Raw genomic sequence first — 22639 nt, 5'->3', positions numbered from 1 at the left:
TGAGAGAAAAGTCTGGACGTATGTCGTCAAGCAAACTGAAAACACATTTTATTTGATAAAAATCTTGTTCCAAACCATAAAAATGTAAGAGAGATGGTAATGGCCCACATGACGTATCAAAATAACTGTAAGGAACCACCGTTAAACATTCATAGAGGACACGTTTGAAGAAATAAAAATGTGAATCTTACACATTAAATAAAGACTTCAGAACCACAAACGAGAAGTATTTACATAATACTTCAGAATTCGAAATACAATGTATTTGTATTTGTGAGTATATGTAAAATATGAAAACAGCATTGTTTCAAACTATGCAAGTCATTCTAAAGAATGTTTCAAATGTCGTTGAAAAGAACCACGAAAGAGGCCCACTTCCGACGGTTTAGGTTGATTTTTGCTCAGAAAAGACCAACTTTTTTCTTCAGATCAATCTGTTTCCATCGAGGAAGCGAGTCATATTTTTCCCTGTCCATTTCGAAAATCTGCTCGAACTCCGTGTCACTGAGAAAATTCTAAAATTCAAATACGATATGTCAGTTTAATGTCCCACTGAGGTTTGATGACATTTATATAGCGTACCGGAAAGGATCTGACTAATTGTTGTTTTAACGCCATATAGAAGAAATTTTGATTTATACCATGATCTCGGCCAGTTTTATGGGCGAAGGAAACAGGAATGTGCCATGCGTTTGGCGAGTTTCTCATGAACTCGACCACGTATGGCTATGTCATATTGTGGGAATTAAGGCATGTCGTCCTCTTAGAACATAATACAAAGCAACACAAGAAAGCACCGAAGACCACTTATTGGCGCCTAGGCCCCGAAAAATATAGAAGCAGGGTATAATCAGAACACTCCCTCGGCCTCGGAGCCTTATTACATATGCACTAAATATCTTCATTTCAAAACGACACAAGTTGGTCGCAGATGAAAGCAGGAGAAACTTTAATACAAAATGCCACGTATACTATATACTATATATATTTGCAAAATACTGACTTCTAGTATTCTTAAACACTAAAATAAAAACAGAATAATGAACCACAACGTAATGCCTTTTGGATGCTTTTGAAATATTATTCTACTTGATAAGGCATATTGGTGGAGATGGATGTATTAAGATGCGAAGTAAATAAAACATTAATACTGTGCCTTTTGGTGATGAAAATCAATAATAATCATGTAGGATAAATTCTGACGAATTTGACCATATTTTCCCACCAATATTTCATTACGACTCACAATCAAGTTTCGAACAGTCTCACTGGTTTTTACCTCTTTATTGGTGACATCTACTCCCTCTGGCGGCAGACGACGCTTCAACTCATCAAAAGAGTATGTACGCTGGTACTTCTTCAGTTCCTGTATAAGGTTAACAGATGCACTTCTTGATGGAAATTATACCGGGCACTATTAAATAATCATTCAAAAGGTTGAAGAGTCTCGACTAAGGCAACTATGCTTCAGTCTCTTTGATTCTTATTTATCATAGTTCGATTAGCAATCACGGCTTCGTGATAGTTTGGTGTCAAATTTACTGATGTAAAACTCAGCTGGATTTGAACTTACGACATGACTGGTCGCAGTCTGTGCTGACGTCATCTACCATAGTAACACAGCTTACACTGACCTCATCTACCAGAGTAACACAGCATACACTGACCTCATCTACCAGAGTGACACCGGCATTTTCTGCTCCCAGCTCCTCCTTGATGTCCTCATAAGACTTTCCATGCTGAAATCAACAACAAACCCACAATGTTATTCGAAAACAGAGCTCTTCCGTTACACAGTTTCTCTTACCCCCCCCCCCCCCCCCCCCCCCACAAAAAAAAACCAGAAAAAAATTAATTTTAACATATGCTTCTACATATGAATTCATGTTTAGTGTTTTTTTTGTCTCCTGTACGGATGGGTCTTGCCTTCCGCTAGGGTGGATCGTGAAACACACCTCAATTGCTTACGAGTGATATACTTGAGGGTCATAGATTTCCTACCCCTTGCGTGTTGCTGACTTCCATTTGTATGAGTCTAGGTCCTTATTTGTGTGAGTCTTGACCCTCATTTGTGTGAGCCTTGACACCCATTTTTGTGAGTCTTGATTCCTGTTTGTGTGAACCTTGACCGTTGTTCGTGTGGATCTGAACTGACGTTTGAGTGAGCCTTACCTGCCATTTGTCTGGATCCCAACCCAGGAAGTGACAGGTAAAGCTTGCCGGCTCGTGGTTCTGTTTTACCTGGAGTAATAGCGTGCTGTCGGGAGTACGACCCACAGGGTCCGTGTCGATATACTCCTGAAAAAATTAAACATTATAAACACTTTTTCCTGAATATCTCTGACATTCTTATTTCACATATGTATATATTTTGAGCGTTGTAATATTGATGAAGTATAAGATCAGTGAGAATATTATAGTCCATCCAACGGTTTTCCTTCTTTGCTAAAGTTATAAATGTCCTGCCTGGTTGGCAATAATACGTCATTATAAAGCTGTGTGGATGAATGTTGACCAAAGAGAACGATGTTTTTGTCATTAACAACAAAGGAGGATAAAACACTTTCAGACTCTTCCGCCTAGAATAATAAAATCGTGCAACTAAACGATTGCCGCTAGACCCCACTAGCAGGAACCAAATGTTTCTTAAATACAAAGATTCGTGCACTGTGAAGGAAATGGTTTTACCATTTTAATAGTTCGTTTTTACCCATGCATCAGTTTTATTTCAGTGGTATGATGTTTTCGGGTAGAGAATGAGTAACTAATAATCTTTGTGTTTCTTTACGTGGTAAGGCCTTTCTTCAAGATCGCCTTAACCAGGTCACATTCAATCTTGGATTTCGGTACATATATATTTACAAAGATTTCTTCGCTGATGTATGGTCAAATATATATTACATTGTACATTGTTACATTGTACTAATTTCTATATGCCAAAACAGACATGGCGTCATAAAATGGCGAAGTGAACAAACTAGATGTATATGTACAGATACTGCACTGAGGGAGAGTCGGTGGTGTTTGTGAGTTAACCTTACTTTGGCTGTTTGCAAGGCTTGCTTCTTCTCGATGGCATTGGCTCCTTTCCCTACCCAAACGTAAACCTGAAAAAAGAAGAAAACATATATAACGCTAAAAGTGGTTTTAGGCATTAACAGATATCAACCCATGTAAATGACGCCCTATTTAAACTCAAGGTTAAGTGTGTTATGTTTTAAAAAATTTAACTGGTGTATCATTTTCAACGATGTGTTTGTCCTATAACTTGTAGAAGAGCGATACGACCCCTGCAGAAATATCTGCAATACTGCCTCCCTACATCACCTGAAAACACCAGAGACAACGCCGCACCGCTGAGCGCGCAGTAAAGTGCATGAGATCGATCCAACCATAGAAATCAGAGATACTACAAGATTGTTGACTTCATTGTCTTAGGTAGGACTCAAAGTCTCATCATCTAGTATCTCAGTTCATGGATTCAGTCAAGCTGCATGAAGGCTAAAAGTTTGTTACTCGCCATGCATTTAGTGTGACTAAGACGGCATGATGTTCTTTGTCAGCTGCATGTGATCAAAGTTCTGGCCGTAGTGCTGTGGTGTCAAATATTTCGTTTTTTAGCGGTAAATTCCTTGAAATTTTACACGAATTTACCTTGGTAGTCAATCATTGAAGAGTTTTCTCAGCAATAATCAGAGACAGAATCAGTAGGTCAATATCAAGGGCATGTAATAATGTTTTGCAAGTTGAGGACTGTTTGAAGAATCTATTTAATGCGGTCGTAATGTGTCATAAATTTCGTCATGTGCAGATCGCGTTCTCTTGGCAAATACATTCGGAATAGCATGTAAGCTCAAACCACCATACGTTTCTAAGGACGAATTGACGCCAACGTGTCTACCAAATGTGTCATTACTAAAACCGCACTGTAAGCCACACGAGTCTGGGGGGAAAGCACGTGATCTACCGGACCGAACTGTAGACCATATGATCAAATTCCGGTATCTCACGTACTCTCACAGGCGAATGAAATCAGCCAGGTGAACACCACTCAGCATTTAATGTCCAGCCGCGTCTACAACTACGGCCCTCACATATAGTGTCATATCCTTCCTTTGCATACTTTCCAGGCTCTCATGTTAATCAACGTAGGATGCATTATTTGTTTATAACAGCAGAAAGCAGCTCCCGGAACAAGCTAACCCCTGTCTGACTCTGCATCAATATATATAAAGCTATATTTACAAAATATTGACTAATATGAGGTTTCGACAGTTACGAATCATTTCCGAGGTGTAAACAAAAAAAGAAATTATGAAAGTCGGTGAAAAGTTTCTAGGAAGTGTGAATATTGCCAAGCCTGGCGGATCTGATGTACCGATTTACCTCATCAAATGTGTCCAGCAGGAAAACATCATCTTCACAAAGGTCCTGTAACAGGAATTAGTCAGCTAAAGAAAATATCAAACAGAAAGTTAAAAAAACAAGAATCATGGTATCATATTTTCTTATTCCACCCGATATATTGTTTCAGAAATAAACCAAAATCAAAATGCCAAAACGTTCACGTCGTGCTGTGTTGACCTAGTAGAGGGCAACCAGGATGAAATGTGCATTCTTCACCTACACTCCTGTTGCCGGGATCTTATGAACCCAAACTGCATGGCACGGTTGGTAATGGTACACGTTCACATCCTGATTCTCTTTGATAAATTCTTTATAATACGTGATTTCTCAGACACACAGAGCTTTGTTAACCTGACTGATATACACCACATGCTCCACTTTCATGTTTTTTGCGTTATCTTTTGCCAAAATTTTCGACGTACACACCCATGCATGCACTCAACCCTAAAGCGATATCTCCGCGCAATTTTGCGTACTTAATCCCCCGGAAGTTGACAAATGAAGGGTGGTTTTATCACAGTTTTACTGGTACATTATTCATCAGGGACGTCTACAAAGATTTCTCACTATAGCGATACTGACCATTAAAATACAAACTCATCCCTCATGAAATTCAGCAAGGAAAACATCAAGGTTTAAAGTCAAGGTCAGCCAGTGCTTGCTAGTAACACAGGTTCAGGCAGAGGCCTGCTGTGCTCTAAACGCGAAAATGAATGGACAAAAACTACGTATATCGAAACATATACCGCGTAGAAGCGTGTAAAATCATGACTACAGCTTCAAAAACTTAACACGTTTTAACTTATTGCTAAGGAGCAATATTACTAATATGGAAGACCGTTTATTTACTTGATTAACGAACGAACGTAACACTGACAAACTAATATCTCAGTAATCTAACGGATTTTTCTTCTCAGACCACTATAGCACCTTTATATCACTGGAATCGCGTTTCAAAATGTGATATCGTTTGTCCCCGGGTTCGTCAGATAACTGGCCAGATGTAATGTTTTCCTCTCTGTTCGGTGGCAGTCACGTGTTTGGTTATATGTTCGTTTATCTTTAGTTAATTTCGCCTGGATAAGTGCCTTGCAGTGACATATATGATCGCTAATCCCAGCCTCATGTTTTCTTTTTCTGCAGGATATGTTCTGTAAAATTTCCGTAATTCAGACAGTGTAAGACTGCATTCACGAGGACGGAAAATATGTTTTTGACATACCTTTGGCACAGACCCGATATGACTGTCAAATACCCTATTCGTCTAATTTTTGGACAGCTGGTCTGCTCTTTTTAGCCAGTATACATGTAATTGTAGCGGGGACTTTTAGTTTCCTTTTTTTTCACATGATTTGTTGATCTAGTGACCAACATATTCATATCTTTAATTTTCCACAAAAAAAGAAATGTAATTCTTTCCTATCATAACTAGTAGTATCTGTCCTACAAAGTACAAGAATTAGGGTATCATGAAAATGTAGAATAGTGTGTTCAGGATAATAACATCTGTTTTCTTCTTTCAAACATTTGAATCACGTCCTATGACATTTAATAACGATAATTATTTCTTATTTGATGACTTTCTACTGCATATATACGCAACTGTCTTTGTGTACAGCCTCTTTGTCTTTTCAAAGGTTTATCGCGACGTTGAAGACTCTCTCAATCTTACAACAAACGTTGTAATATCAGTAAACATATCAGTAAACAGTATTGAATAAGTGAGAGTATAACTGGAGAGCGCTCTTGTGTTGTTGAACAGAAACAGTTTCCTATTATATCACCTTATTGCATACATCACGTATCTTCACAAGTTCTTATGCTAATGTCTAATGTTTTATCGTCGTTATATAACCAGCATTTATTCACACAAAGCAGGCTGTATTAGATCATAAAAACCCAACCATTAGCGTCTATTGCCTGAATGAGACAGACTTAAAAATCTAGGAGTGTTTTCCTGCCTTCCGAGAACGTGCTTTTTAGCCACGCGAGGATCAGTTATCACGCATCTCATTGGTCTGCCTAAGCTCGGTAACGGAAGTCCGCGGTGAGCATGTCTGAATAGGTCACTATGTCATAGATACCTACATGCAGTATTGCGACTCATCCAGAATTAACCCTGGTAAAAGTCCAATTAACCGTAATCAAAAGTTATGCACAAAGTTCAAGTGGTGTCGTAAAAGGTGGAGAACAACAGGATATTTAAACAAATACTGAACTCTCATTGGTTTAGAAAGCAAACAAGGTGGGACCGAACTAATCACACGGCCTGTTTAGCACAAATATCAAGAAATGCTTGGCCAGCTTATATAAAGTTGCGTTTCATTACACCTAATCGAGGCCATTCTCCAATTACATCTCCGAAAACAAGGCTTGTCTCTATTAAAACGCCAACATTTAGGATTGTCCAAGATTGCTTCAGACTTGTACAGGCCTGTCTGCATGTGATTCTTCTTTTCTCTCTGTCAATTTTATCGTTGTATGCTTTTGTCCTGAAATATTATGAAACAGATCCATGTTTTCTGTATGAAAAGCCTATTTGATTATACCACAATATGATAGATTTCTTACCCATCTACATTAAAATACTCGTACAATGGATGCACTTATAACTCTCCAAGGTTTGCAAAAGGATCGCCTTTATCTGGCTTAGCTATGCCTTTGTGTTGTATATTAATGTCATCTTTTTTACGAACGCAACATTTCAGATCACGCACAGATGTAATCATTGTTTTCTTTTATTTCAAAATATCTGTGCATCCGATAACCCGCAATAAATTAAAACTACATATATATAAGCTGGTACCTGAAGATACAAATTAATCATTTTAAATAATTCAAAAAAGATATCGTTCAAAGCTAGGAAATAGAACATAAATGTTACTCCGAACTTAAAAGAAAAGACAGCACTAGACCAAACTATGCTATATGTATATGCATTGATAAAGTATCCCACATAAAATTTAAAAGTGTACCAAGTGTGTATCGCCGATGTATGGCAGTTCAACATAGCTAAAACGCGCATAAACGCTGCCATGTTATCAGTTTTACCCAATTGGGAACGAGTTATTTGTGTAACCCGAGAACACAACTGTTTCCGTTGACGTCATACGGGCACTGTTTCCCTTATAGCCATGCGAGCGTTGGGTGCGAGTGACGCGATATCGTATTTCCAGTTTCTCAAACATGGCATATCCAACAGTCTTGTGAGAAATTCAGATTAAATGTTAATTTATAGATTTACCGAGTGCGTCAGGAAAAAATGGCTATGGCTGTTTAAGTTTCTTTTCAACCCTCTTCCGAAATAAGCAAATTGTTGTCGTCTTTTGTTTTAAAGGTGAAACTCGAATAAGCTATTGTTCAAGGTGCCTCTGTTCATAAAACGTTACCTCTCCAGTTTGAATCATAGCACAAAGACAATGCAATAAAGAATTTCCTTTCGGATAGATCTTTCACCATTTCTTGGTTTCTTGGAGTTTATAGTCTGGGACATGTAGTTGTAGTCTGTATTTAGCCTGTATTATATTAACTGAATGTTGCCTGAAATATGCCCTGTAATTCCTGACGATGGCAATAGTGTATTGATTTACCAATAGGTAAATCTTTCTCAGGAGTTGCATTTATACTGTATCGCAGGAAACTAATCACCGGACCTAACAGCTTAGGTTTGGACTGAAATCGGTCCTTAATTCAGTTTCAGACATTTAGAAATTGAAGAATCTCGTAGAATGAAATATTCACAAGGACGCTTTTACGGTATTAGATATGCGTATGTTTGGCATTAAAACCTTATCCCGTGATGTGCCGAACATGGCAATGATTGGGAACAGGCACGTGAAATATGTATCTCTCTACGGTAGGCCAACATCAATTTTCAAAATGATCTCAGTCTGTCTTTTTTTGATAAGAATACATGTACCTACGCGAATATGTAATTTTAATACCTTAATTCTATATTCCAAGCCATTCAACTTCTTTACAGATCATCTTAGATTATATTATTAAAATGGGCATCGTGCAGTTATAAGTCAGTGTAGTCAAGAAGACAGGGTTCGGCAACTCTTTTTGCAGTGCAATGAGAGTTATCTCCCCGTGAATTTTTGGGCTTGCTTAAAGTCGCTTTCAACGGCCAAACGCTTAACGTCATCAATGCTCTACATGCAGTGAAAGCGGGTGAATCTAAAAATTCCCAGTCCAAAGCCGGTTTTCGTGCCTTGTGTGTCCTAGCGGCAAACACCTTTAACCATTTTAGCCGGCTTCCTTAATGATGATAACTCAGCGCGAATGGCAGTGCGGGTAAAACATGTGTCACCTTGCAGCATGCCTTAAGAAGTATGACGGTACATCACTTAAGCACTATGTCGGCGACATCACAGTATGACAGGTGCGTGAAGAAAGCTCTGATCGAAAGAGTCTACTATGTATCGCTATATAATATGAGTGGGCCTTTTTTAACATCACGCCCCTTAGACGTCTTCAGACTGTGCATATAGGTTTAAAATGGCATTCGCATATGTTCAAGAAAGCAGAAAAATAAGTTTTAATCCCCCTTTGAACCAGTGAAACCTGTCCTTATACATAAATTTAATCAGATGCCGATCGCCAGAAGAACAAGTTGCTACTACTAGATTTGAAGAGATTGGGATATTTCGCTGTAGACAGAAACTTTGACTTTCGTGTACAAAACAGATTATCTTGGACCTCTAGACGACATTCACACCCATTCACAATGATGGCCTAGCGTAGTATGGAATTTATTTTACCTCTTGACTGAAGTCCACCACCTCCTCCACACGGAATTTTCCAGATGCATTTGAGGCTTGAAACAAACGAGGCGGAACGTACGTCTTTGTGTTCTAAAATAACAAGCACTACCATTAAGGGTGTTTCCAGGACGCTACTGTAACTAACAGAGAACATGTAAATGGCGATATGTCTATCCTCAATAATTACAGTCAAGGAATGGAACAAAAACTTTAAACAGTAAGATAAGCAAATTACGTTTGGATAGAAGTTATGAATAACCCTTGTTCGTAGATGGTATTTGTTGCGTGTACTGTGTGTCAAGTCTTAAACTCATATTGATGACGTCATACAGACTTACCTCTAATCTCTTGGCCGTGACGTACTCTCCTTTCCCACCCAAAGCCTCCCAGAAGTCTTCCGGTTCATTGCCCTCATCCACCAATACAGGCTGTCTGAAAAAGCAACCATCAATGCTCTTAGCCAAACGTCGTGGCGGCTGTCCTTTAAAAACCTTTCCTCAACAGGGCACCTTTTCCCGTACAAAAGGCGGACTCGTGTCCAAAGTGGATGTGTGAGTAATACCTTACCAATTTGCACACAAGAAGTCGCTGCAAAGGCATGAATAGACAGTACACAGTATAGGCTCGAATTGCTTTTGACAGGAAATGTTCCCCATTGCATAAGCCATAGAACCTTGCGCTTGGAATTCATGTTCGGCGAATTAAATTTCGCTTTAGACGGAAATTTGCATATTATTTGTTCCCGAACTTCGTGTCTTTTACATTGACAGCCAGGACGACAGCAAAAGAAGATGCACGGCAAGCATTAGAAAGAACCAGCGCTCGTCAAATGAGATACATTTCATAAAAAGTGTATTATATGGATAATTTTAGGATTACCATGAAGTGTCGTTAAAAAAGACAACTGTGATTTTCACCAGGTTTCTTTGGTAGACAACAAACATGAATCATATCCACCAGGTCTTTAAACGGGAGCTTTACGTTGCATGGTCAAAGTTTTAGCCGTGGAAATGTGTTCCAAGTTCTGGATAGATAATCTCATAAAATGCATCCACAAGCTCGTGGCACGTAATTTTATAACATGAATTTACAATCACACAGCATGTCACAGATTGCTCCCGTACGTATAATGTGGTCACAAGCTAAAACAGTCTAATGGCATGTGCCCATAATAATCTCATGCTATGTGCCCAGTACAACTTTTCACAGACGATCTCTTGGAAATTGTTCTCAAGCTCTTGGCAAACGATCTCAGTACGTATCCACAATCTCAGGTCGACCATGTATAACACTGAATGAGTCCACAATCCGCGAACAGTCGATCTTGTGGAATGTCTCTACACAAGGTCCCAGAAGACGGCTCAAAGAAATGTATCCACAAGGCCTTGACACACGAACTCGTGGAATTTATCCTCAAGGTCTTTGCAGATAATCTCATGGAATGTGTCCTCAAGCTCTTTACAGACGATCTCATGGAATGTATTCACAGGCTCTTGAAAAAACGATCTCAATGAATGTATCAACAAGCTCTTGACAGACAATCTCACTGAATGCGTCCACAAGCTCTTGACAGAAGATCCTCATGGAATGTGTTCATAACGAAGTTCTTGGTTACGAACTCATAAAATGTGTCTACAAGTTCTCGGTAGACGTCCCCATAAAACGTGTCCACTAACTCTTGGAATACGATTTAATATTGCAGTTGTTACGATGGGATATGCTCACGAGCTCTTGTCGGCCAGTTTCATCGAATGCCTGAGGCAAGCACCATTTAATAAAGTGGTGAAGACAGCAACGGAAATTCAAATCTATGATAGTTACCTGCCCAGACGTGCAGGAAAATAATATATAGTATATTATTTACGTAGTATACCTGTTAGGTGAGAGAAATCCAATCATGTCTGTAGCCATTGTGGCCTCTTCCGGGCTGGAGCCCTGTGTGGCGGTAAGAGAGAGAAAGGGTACGTCTTACAACGGGCATGGGTATACTGTATGTTAACAAGGATACTGACATAACATATCTGTCACAGTTGTAAAAGTTAGATATTTCACAAAGTTTGTAAAACTGAAAGTGTCAAGGAAAATAATAAAATACTACAGTGTATTTTAAAGACCACAAAATAATTCCTGAGACTGGAGATTCCTCATTACCTGCCCAACCCACAGGAAGGTGTCATAGTCCGTCTCCACGACAAACACATCATTGGAGTTAAGCGAGGCGGCCACGTCGGGGACCTGTGAACGTAAGCATAAAACACATGTACAGGCTATGTCCAGTACTAATAAACATGTTGTGCTGACCTAACTCGACGCTAAACGTTCGCTCAAAGGCAAGTTAATAAAGAACGAATCTGTACAATTAAAATAAATTCCAAAGTATTTTTTGGATATACTTAACGCTGTTTAAAAGGATACACGATTCACAGTCGTACTGATTTAAACGGGACAGCTTTTTCCTTCCCATAAGTTGGGAGTTTAAATGGTTTTATTGCACCATAAATCTGTTTGCATCATTCATACAGGGTTTAGGTAGTACATGTATAACTATTACGTTGTGCCTACCTGGACAGCCCGGGTGTTAAAGGTGTTCGTCCCCCTCACCTGATACATCTTACACTCACCCTCTGGGGTAACGTTATTAATGCCACCCTGGAAGTAAAGCACATCTTTACAGTCTCGCTACTTGACGCATTTAATGAATGATAAATACTTTCAAAAATAACAATTTTACTTATAATTATACTTCTTATTTTAATTTGCTGTCTCTAACTTTCTATGCTACTGAGACTGAGTGTTGTCTACTGAGTAAAGTCATTGAAGTTTGAACGCTTTGTGTAGTTGGTTGATTGGAAAAGGATTGTATCTTAACTTGGATCGAGACTGTTTCTGGAAGTGTTATCAGTCTACCATGTGTACAGCTATAGGGAGGTTTACTCACCATCAGAATAACCATACGACCGCTAAAAATCCGCAGGAAATGCTCTGGTTCCTGGTTTTGTACCACACGGACCTGGAGAAGAGGGGGACAGGGATGGTATTATGCGCATTCTACTCATTCTAGACGACAAAAGTTATACGCTTCGTTTTACGTATTGGTTTTCACCAATTGAATCGATTTAAAATATATCGGTTACTGTCTCCGTCTATCACCGCCTGTTTCATGACTGTACATTCAGTATAACCGAGAAGATAATCAATTTATTAATAAGAAAACTAAAATCTCCTATTTTGACATATCTTTGATCTCAGATTTAGAATGCAAGGTCGAATTTAGTTTACAATCCAGCCAGAAACTTGAGCAGAGTACTATCATTGAAACGGGACATTATATAGTTTAACTAAAAATGACCTGTCCTTCTGTAACATTTCAGATTTATAAATCATTATAGTATTTAAGCAATTTAATTCACTTTTTATAAACCAAATAAAACAGCAGCTAAACCTGGCATTTTTCACTACAAAGTTTGAATAGTTTTATAACAAAAGGCCTCCAATAGCACTGAAGGTATGTATGTTTTAGCGTTTTAGGGTGTGCGCGTATCGTGGCTGGCACATGTCATGGATAAATAAAGAACAGTCTACACGGTAAGCAAATGAAACACAAGACTGAAATACACATATACCTGCAAGGCTTCTCCTGCCAGCTCGTTGTCATCTAACATCTGAGCCAGAAAGGCTGACGCGGCTCGTTCATCTGGGGTGCTCCGTGAGCCCTAAATATTAGGGACAAAACGTATAAAGAGATTATTTCGGAGGCAAAATGACTTTTCTTGGAAATGGAAAATAAATTTGCAGAAACTGAGAAAATGGACGACGGCATGACAAAATTCATACATTACCATCAAGTTGCATTGGACGATATAGTTGAATCTTGCTCAGAACAAAATTGACAGTTGCACTATAGCGTTTACTACATGTTAGGTTTTAAGAATTTAATGAAAACATGATCATATTTGATGCCTGCAACCTACCTGCCAAAAGTATATTATGTATTTTTCTCTTCTGTTGACGAGGTATGTGTAGAGGATGACGTAACAATCACCACTATAAAACACACCATACAAATCTTCTCGGACGGGATTCATGCTTTTGTTTTCAATGCGCCAAATCTACAAACATGGATAACATTATACACATTACTGATAGTGGTGACCTCGAGTCCTCAGCCAGACTGCGAACATAGGCGTGTTGACAGACATTTGTAGGTCAGTTATCAACGTTACTTGCCAAAAACCAACAAACTAAGAAAGTGTACAAGGAATTTGAACGGAGTCACGTGGAAAGAAGCAGAGCAATTATTGACGCAGGGAATGTTCCAGGAGCGTATACTTAATCAGAATCCAAATCGTGAACCATGTCAGTTCTCTATGAGTACATATATGTGACTTGTCGTGAATGAAAATGGGCTTCTCAGTTGCATTTAGATTTCAAACTTATTGAGGTGTTTTCACGTGCCATGGTAATTCAACGTTTAGGGTCACCTTGGTTTGTCCAGAACCGTCGTCAGGTAAATTCTCTTCTTTTTTGTTTTCACGACGATGGAGTTCGGAGGTGTTAAACTTTTCCTCGCTATATTCTGTAGTTTGAAACATTTCAGAAATGAAAGTGGGGACATACTATTTATATCTACATATTATGTAACTTGTGGATGGAAATTTAAAACCTTTACTGAAATAACACGTAATAAGAACATACCCGAAATAAACAAAGGCATTGTCTCACTGTGCTTTTGCGCCGGTGTAAACCAATACATTTCAACAGTTTTAATGTCATTATGTTCTAAATCTTTCAACCAGTGAAGTCCTGTAGATGTTGTTGGCAACTTACTGGCTATTGACTCCATCCGTTGGATCTTTCCCATGCCCACCTGCGCATTGGGCTCCTGCCATTTACTGAAAAACTGTTTAAACAAAGGCGGCTCCCCGTTTTCGGCGACCTGAGTAACCTTTGTCCAGTTTGGGTAGCCACGAATGGCGAGGAAGTCCTTCAAACAAAATGTCACAAAAGTAATCAGGAGTTATTTGGGATCTAGCCCTAAGCTATGGACTGCACAATAGTTTTGCGGTTCTCGGTATAATGTTGATCGCCAATATGGGGATGAAACATTGTTGAATATAATACTTCGATTGAAAATAAATATACCAAAGAATCAACACTTGTAATAGACAGATTTGCGATCAAGTCAAAATACTGTAAATTAGTAATCTTGAACCTTCCTGGTTTTGACTCAACAGAAGTATACTGTGACTTGCTGCGGGGTGGGGTTACCAGTGTCTTCGGCACAACCTTCTTGTGAACCATAACAGATATGCCTGTGTTGGGAGAGACATTCTAGGTAACACCGTCGTATCAAGACAGTGATTTAAAACCCAAAGCCAACAAACAATTAAATCAAGATTTCTTTTTACCGACAATTAATTTATTTCGTAACATGATTTATTATGAAAAACGTTGATTACCGTGGCGTTTTTCCATGCGGATTTTTTCTCGTTCTTGGTGCACTGTTTGCCCACCCATACCCAGATTCCACTGGGTCCGGAATCAAGGATGAAACAATCCTGAAAAACATGTCGAAATGTTAAAAACTCCCCTTACTACATTTTGCATCAGGTTTTAGGTTTAGAATTTTTGTCATAAATTGACAAGAGGACGTATTTCACTGATCACGTGTTACCAACTTTCACACTGCCGTCGCTGCATTGGTATTACTCTTTATGCGGTAAGTCTTTCATGATATAAGTACATCAAGTATTTTTATATCAGACACAACCAGACTGTATTGAAATATATAATGGAACAAAAGGGGATTATAAAAAATTTTTGCTGCTGAAATTTTGCCTTTTTGAAAGTTTAATTTTATCTTTATTCTAATACACATTTAAAGCTTCTTACGTTTGAATCAAGGTGTTCTTGTGTGAAAGGTTTCTCTTCGATTTCTTGTATTTCCAGTGAGCCGCTCGCATCGGAAACCCTACAACAGCATGGAAACATCCTGTTTATCTGTATGTAAAGATTTTGTGACAATGTAGAGACTTTAGCCGATGTGATTGTGATTTCTAAAGGAACAGGCTGATTGATGACAAGCAAATCAAAAAGTTCCCAATCTCTGTTTAAATACAAGACTTTTGATGGGTTTACAGCTTTACAAACCCCAAAGTTTTAAAAGTGTTAATGGTGGTAACTTTGGTGAACATACTTACTAGATAGCGCTTGTGAAGAGACAAATATGCAGTCATACACCAAAAATAGTTCCTTGCACAATACGTAAGATGTTTGTTACAAGTTACTATCTGTATACTACCGAATTAACATTATCTAAACTTAATTTAACTTAATATTAAGTTAATATTAACTTAACCTAAGTGGTGTAATTACATGTGATCTACATATAAAATGTACAAATATATTGACCTGAACAGCCTGATGTCCTGTTGTGAGAGCCTCTCAAACTCTCTGTCGTCACCCCCTTCCTCGGCAGACCGTATCGGACATTTTGAACCTAACACTTTGAAAAACTTCACGTCTGTTTCCCACCTGTCGTCATCTGATTATACAAGGTGAAAATATACGTACAGACATACGTACACGTAATTTTCATAAAAGAAAATTCAAATCCCATTTCAATACTTAGACGTCTCAACCATCGAAAAAAAAATATAATTGTACTTGCACACTCTAATTACCTTCTGGAAGACTACATTGGAAACATTCTGGTTACAGCTATAAGCATAGTCTTAACAAGGATTATCGCTGACCGATCAACAGCTTTGACAATTTTCCGGCGATGGGTTTTGAACATTAAGTACAGATCTGTAAGCTTTAATTTGGAACATTTAGTAGCACACGTGACGTCTTTTTATACAGTTGTTGCATCGACAATATTATTTCACATTTAACGGATTATTCTGTATTCTACCATTAAATGTCTGTAAGTAATAGTGAAAACTTTTAAAACTCTTGTCCTTCACAATTTATACTACTGGTTTGCACCCAGGTCTTAAGCTCACCAACGATGTGTATGACAGCCTTTCCACCCCTCTCTTCATCTCGAATACGTCTGGCAACTTCTGTGCCCTGAACGGAAAATTAATTAAATTAAACATTGATGAATCCCTATTAGCGACATGTGACTTCAAGATGTTTTTGTCCTCTGAATGTGACGTGGGCGACTGAAGCCATGCTCACGCTACTGCTGAGGCATACCACACCTTGCTTCTCTCTAGATACCACCTCTCTTGACTTGATTCTCTCGAACTACTCCGTACCTGTCACACCTTCTCTTTAGTTAATATGATCTTACTGTCTTCCTCTCTACCAGCCGCCCCTCTCACCTTAATTACATCTGGCTAACACCCGTCTCAACTTGATCCACTTTTTAGTACCTCTCTCATATTGAATCTCCCTAGTTACCACCTGTCCAATCTTGATTCTTTCTTGTAAACCCCTCTTTTCTTCATGACCTTTTCTCTTTACCTTCGTCACCTTAATCCTCTCTCTTGTAACCATCTATGTTACTTTTACCTTTTCTAGTAACCACCTGTTTCACTTTGACCTTTTCTGGTAATACCTTTCTCCCTTTGACTTTTTATAGTAACCACCTCTCTCACTTTAAGCTCTTTTAGTAACACCTCTCACTTTGACCTTCTTAGTAACATCTCCCTCACCTTGACCTTTTCTGGTAACCATCTCTCTTACCTTGATCTCTGCAGTAGCTCTTTTCTCACCTTTACCTCTGTAGTAACCACCTCTGTCACTTTGACCTTTTAATAACCATCTTTCTCACTATGACCCTTTTTAGTAACCACTTCTCTGACCTTAACCTCTGTAGTAACTATTTCTCTCACCTTGATCCTCTCTGTTCTGCTGCTCCTCGGACCGCTCCATACAAATATGGTTTGTCCACAGTCCAATATAAACACGTCGCCTTGATTCAGAGACTCACAGTGACAATCAACCTTGAACGCATCACAACACAAGTAATGATGTTATCAACAGAGAGCGAAATATAGTAGGGGACTAAACAGTACATGTACATAGTGCTATAGTATAAAACTTATTTTCTAGTCATACCTACTAAAGTTTCAATGTCACCTTGCCGAGTAATGCATTAGTGTTCAAATGTCCTTTCCCGTGCATATTCATATTACTTAGTTTAATATTTTGATTTGGTAATAAAACACCTCAGCATTATATTCTGTCGTTTGGCAGATTTGGAGGTTCATGCTTGGTCCACGTCATTACCTGCTTAACACGGATGTTGCGTTTACCCTTAATTTGTAATAGTTTCTTCTCATATTTCCCCCTCTCCACTTTCTTGAATCCGGACTCCACTCCTCCTTCCAAATATCTGATGACAATAATGTTCATAGCAAATCAAAAATTTTAAACCGGCATAGGAAAAAAATTAGCAACTGAAGATATTTGCAGTTTGCTACAGTACGTTGGAAGGTAAAGCTCATCGGTATTTATTTATTTATTTGATTGGTGTTTTATGCCGTACTCAAGAATATTCCATTTATACGACGGCGGCCGGCATTATGGTGGGAGGAAACCGGGCAGAGCCCGGGGAAGCCCATCCGCAGGTTAGTAGGAACTGCAATAATCAAGCTGACATGGAATGGACTAGACTTGTCATGTCTAGACTTTTATTTGGTGGTACATAATGTTGATGTGAATTCATTTATTTAATCGTCAATTGTAATTCTATAAATCAGTCAAGATCATTGCATTTATATAGGTTGCAGGGTACTGCATACGTCAGAGCCTCATGGAAAACAACTGTATCTAACCTTGTGTCTGGCAAACTTCCGAATATTAAGCTATTTCCAGTCTCTGGCAATTTAGGAATTCCACCACTTGACCACTGAGTCACCAAAAGTGAGAATGAATCTTTCGTGAATCTTTATAAAACACCCTTGCCAGCGGTATGTTTCAATCATCAGGGTATGTGATAAAATTACAAACATATTGTAAACTGTTTACAAAACTTTTGAGAAGTTTGAGAACAGTTCAAATCATGTCAGAACTGGATTCAAAATGCAGTTGTATGGATAAAACGTTATGAACGTCAGTTAGAACCCAGGAGAAGTGTGTTCAAATCTTGTGAGAACTGTTTAAAAACGAATCATGGTCAAAATATATCGTCAAGGCGAACATGAGAAACTGTAGTCAGAATATGTGACAGCTGTGGACACGAGAGAACAGTAATCAGGACATAGGAGAGATGTAGTTAGAACAAAGGAGAAGTATGTTCAGAACACGAGGGAGCTGTAATCAGAACACGACAGAGTTGTAGTCAGAACATGTACGATAACTGTAATCAGATCCTGGGCAAGTTGTCAGAAAATGAAAGAACTGTAGTTGGAACAGAGGAAAACTGTATTCCAAATGCGAGTGAAAAGAGGGAACTGTTGTTAGAATAGGAGAGAACTATAGCCAGAAAAGCACGCCAACTCACCTTACACCTTTCTTGAAATATGACAAAAATAGCTTTGATTCGTGCTCTTCAACCTGCAATGACGACAAAACTGATATAAAGAAAATCCACGCCCATAGATCACAGCGAATCAAAAAAAAAACAAAAAAAAACAAACTATTCAACGATGAATTTTACATTATTTGTCATAGATCCTGGAAAGAACTGATGTCATACGATGAGCACCAGTATATAGAGTTCGGTAAGTAAACCAAAACAACCTGGCTGGTTTATCTCGACTGTTTGTTCTCTGTATTGCATGATCGCTATCGTAGGTCAGTGTGTGATGTACTGACTTACTTCTCTGTGTTGTACTGGCCCACCTCCCAACGAATCGTCCAGCTCCACTGTCTTGTAAGCTGCTACGCCTTGCTCATCCTGTGGAGCAAACAAAACAGTTAATGTATGTGGTAAAATTTGAAAGCGTTCCACTATTATTCCACAGAGATAATACAGACAAACTAAGGCGAGTTTATTCTCATGACAAAGTTCACTTACTTATGTATATATTTTTTTGTTGGTGAAAGAAATAAAATGTATTTAAATTTACTCAGCATACCTGGTCCTCATAAACCAAAAAGTCATTACCTGGGATGTTTTTTTCCCCAGCCAGAAATGAATATCCCACTGTAGTTTCTCCGATCCGGGTACTTTCTTTGTCTGAAAAAACAAAACAACAAAACAAACAAAACAGTATCACTATCAGATAAGAAACACCTTTTTCGTTTAAAAGCGATGAAATATTTTATCAGTCATCAATCACCTTCACTGGGTAATGGAAAACAGTCGTAAATTAAATCAGATAACACATTCAAGTCCAGGGGTGCATAAATATCGAGAAATATCTCCGCACACAAATCACGAGTAGTTGTGAAAGGCGATCGGTTCTAGGTAAAGCTAAAGATATACTTGCATTTGAAATCGAAACGCCAAAGCCTGTAATACAACCGCTATAGATATACGAACGTAATGTAAAAGGATATATATATATATATGTACCTATATACCTATGGATAAGTACAATATAATAGTACAATCCCGTATAATACGCTATGCCCTATAGCTAGAATTCGATACCAATTTTCCAGTAAAATTTTATACACTAAAAACATATCATATCATTGTAAGAAATATTTTTTCTTTTGAATTACAAATATACCATCCACTATTACACAGGCCACTGTAGTAACATTTATGCTACCCTGTTTGACTGGAAATGTTTACGATGATGCACAGTTAATATGCCACGAAGGTATCACGAACAAATATTTATTTATCTGTTTGATTGTTCTATATGCCATACTCAAAAATTTCCACGTATATGTGGCTGGAGAAAACTGGAAGTGCTGAAGCAAACCACTGACCCATGTTACTCGCAGTTTTCCCAAGTGTTACATATGGTCTCCAGAGGAGTTGATGTAAGGCTACGCAATAGTGAACCGTCGATGGTTTCTTGCTATCAAGACCTGAGGACCATGGGAGCAGGGGAATGTCTTGACCAAGAAAGGTATTGAACCAAGTTCTCCTGTGACACACACAGTTATGTCTCATGGACGGCTTACTTACGTGTAGAAGAATGTAGGAGTCTCCGGAGTAGAAATCTCCGTACGTTTTTGGATCTTGTGGGACCACTTTGAGTTTCTGATGAAGAAAGGCGAAAATTCTATTTGTTAATATTGAATTTAATGATGTACGTTGCAGTGTTTCCAACTGGTTACATGTTGGGTGAAATAAAATTCCAAATTTTTAACTACCTTTAAACCGATCGATTAAAATGTAACATATACAAGAAAAGAAAAAATGAATGATGGAGGTTTAATATTACGGCATTATTTCAGCTATATAGTGCTGAGAGCAAGAAAAAAATACACGTATTTTGATGCTGAAACGTAGCTAATGACTTCAGCCTTGTGGTTTGTCATTTTTGTATTATCCAGGAACGTAATTTACAGCAAGTGATATATTTATTCTGGCTAGGGTTAGTCATCCCGGAGAGCGTACATATATGCATGAACATCGATTAACTCCATGACCTGGTTAGCAGCCGTCGTTACACAGGACGGTTTTATGTTTTAAATGACAAACTGCTTTGTCTCATTGTTATCATACATTTTTTAACTCCGCTCACGTGTTCAGTTGGCAACACCTGTTCGATGTCTGCGGTGAATATGACTTCACGATGGTGTCAGCACATGCTGTGGTATGGTGTGTTTAGATTCATGCTATCAAAGCACTCAACAGTTCTGCTACCAATATCCAGGAACAATGAAACATTCGATGCGTTAGACAGCGCCCCAGCACAAACAAAATAATAAGGAAGGCAAAAAGGTTAGGAGGAATTGGAATCGCTTTATTCTGTTTCCACGAATCATTTTCGATTCTTTCAAATGATGAGATTTTTAGTAAAGCATCTTAATGTTTCTCCATCTGCCGTGATTTACTGTAACAGAGCAGTTAAATTATAAATCAAGCTGAGGCAGAAACACCGAGATCTGACAAAGATACCCTGTTTGTCGTATCGATTAAGGGACGACTGCTGTGGGTAATTCGTGCTTGGTATGTTAACCAGAAGGTGACGTAGGGTCTATAGGGCAAGGTTCTGTCCTTGTACAACACAGGAACAACGAAACAGTATGGTGCTGCGTTTAATCAGGAACTAATACATTATGCATGACTTTATCTGGTAAGGGTTTAATTCGACCATTTGACAAGTTTTGGTAGAATGAGTTTTATTTTTAGGTCGTCAGACAAATCTTAAATCTTATTTTGTTACAAGAATCGCAAACGTATAATTCACGCATTTTCATAAGTAGACTTTTGTAATGTGATGTTAAGATCAACAATTGATGCGATTTTTCTCACAAAAATCTTACCTCAATTCTCCAAATTTCCAGGCCAGGTGATTGGCCAACGCCAACGAACACAGGGTCAACAGCTGCCATTGTCAAATCAGGAAAGCTCATATGGAAGGACTGTCTACCATGAACGTTGTATAACAAACTGTTTTAGAACCGTTATGGAATTCTCAAAATCGCCCCCAATGCCCTTTTGCCCCTTATGACTAATTATTCCCTGAGCTACAGCTGACTAAGCCCCTCTCTTGGCTACCTCTAGTTGTTACATGTACCTACAGCATGTTCTGTGACCACTATAGTGTGATGTAGGTGTCACTCCTCCAGATGGTGTCATCGCCGATCCGGGCAGTGTAAAAACCTGGGATAGCTGTACTTATTGAATATCGATTCTTACTTTCATTTTACATATGAGGATCCAGAGGGGTGGGTAGTAACAACAGGTGTGCACACCAATGTAACGTGAGTCCGGCCTCAAATACCATGATAGTAAGCATGTTTAATAAACATCAGTATAAGCTATAAACATCATCCGCAGTCTTCAAAAGTTTCTTCGTTGTTAGAAATACTAGTCTATTGGAAATAGTTATTCAGGCTAAAGCTGTCATTTAAAAGGACTTAGAACTGAGAAAGTACTATGATACAGCCGTTACCTCTCAGGAAACAATATTAACGTGAAGTAGAAACGTGCGCCAAGGAACATTAAAGTAAATGTGTATTGGATTCGTGCAGTTGATAATAAGAACAGGCTGCGTGGTGAAGAACATTGATCACTGCTTTTTGAATAGAAAGGATCGTAAAATTATTTAAAAAATCAGTTCAGGTTACGTAGTTCTGAATGTTTACAGCATGCACAGTTATAGGGAAGTATGAAAATTGGGACTTTTTATGCTTAACTGGTCGTTTGAAACTTGTATGCATGGGCATTATGTAAGTATGCAAATCAGATTATGAATCTTCCATACTGGTAAGCTCTTCTGTTTAGAACTTTCATGTTATTACAATAAAACGAGCTAAAATTGTAAAAGTAATGAACCAGGAGCCTCTCACCAATGCGGTCGCTGTGAGTTCAAGTCCAGCTCATGCTGACTTCCTCTCCGGCCGTACGTAGGAAAGGCCTGCCAGCAACCTGCTGCTGG

The 22639-nt window shown here is 38.5% G+C and overlaps 1 protein-coding gene across 1 annotated transcript; it reads right to left on the bottom strand.

Moving 5' to 3' along the window:
- Nucleotides 1–72: 72 nt before the first annotated feature.
- Nucleotides 73–21746, bottom strand: LOC135472969 (gelsolin, cytoplasmic-like). The gene is made up of 27 exons (XM_064752722.1): nucleotides 21522–21746; nucleotides 20215–20289; nucleotides 19237–19308; nucleotides 18949–19026; nucleotides 18631–18683; nucleotides 17415–17520; nucleotides 17018–17128; nucleotides 16181–16247; nucleotides 15585–15717; nucleotides 15066–15144; nucleotides 14633–14731; nucleotides 14001–14157; nucleotides 13655–13749; nucleotides 13145–13282; nucleotides 12797–12886; nucleotides 12112–12183; nucleotides 11736–11822; nucleotides 11325–11408; nucleotides 11047–11108; nucleotides 9512–9605; nucleotides 9171–9263; nucleotides 4387–4431; nucleotides 3042–3107; nucleotides 2173–2298; nucleotides 1668–1739; nucleotides 1280–1366; nucleotides 73–515 (listed from the first exon to the last, which is right to left on the bottom strand). Exons 1-27 carry the CDS (start codon nucleotides 21609–21611, stop codon nucleotides 402–404), a joined length of 2445 nt encoding a protein of 814 aa, XP_064608792.1. The 5' UTR covers nucleotides 21612–21746; the 3' UTR covers nucleotides 73–401.
- Nucleotides 21747–22639: the final 893 nt, after the last annotated feature.

Source organism: Liolophura sinensis, chromosome 1 (assembly GCF_032854445.1).
Source record: "Liolophura sinensis isolate JHLJ2023 chromosome 1, CUHK_Ljap_v2, whole genome shotgun sequence".
Taxonomy (NCBI): Eukaryota; Metazoa; Mollusca; class Polyplacophora; order Chitonida; family Chitonidae; genus Liolophura; species Liolophura sinensis.
This window is presented reverse-complemented; position numbering and strand designations above follow the sequence as displayed.

Coding starts and splice junctions, on each gene's coding strand:
- LOC135472969 (XM_064752722.1), bottom strand. CDS start 21,611: ATGAGCTTTCCTGATTTGACAATGGCAGCTGTTGACCCTGTGTTCGTT. Junction 20,290..21,521: donor TGGAAATTTGGAGAATTGAG/GTAAGATTTTTG, acceptor TTTCTTCATCAG/AAACTCAAAGTGGTCCCACA. Junction 15,145..15,584: donor CAGGACATCAGGCTGTTCAG/GTCAATATATTT, acceptor ATGCTGTTGTAG/GGTTTCCGATGCGAGCGGCT.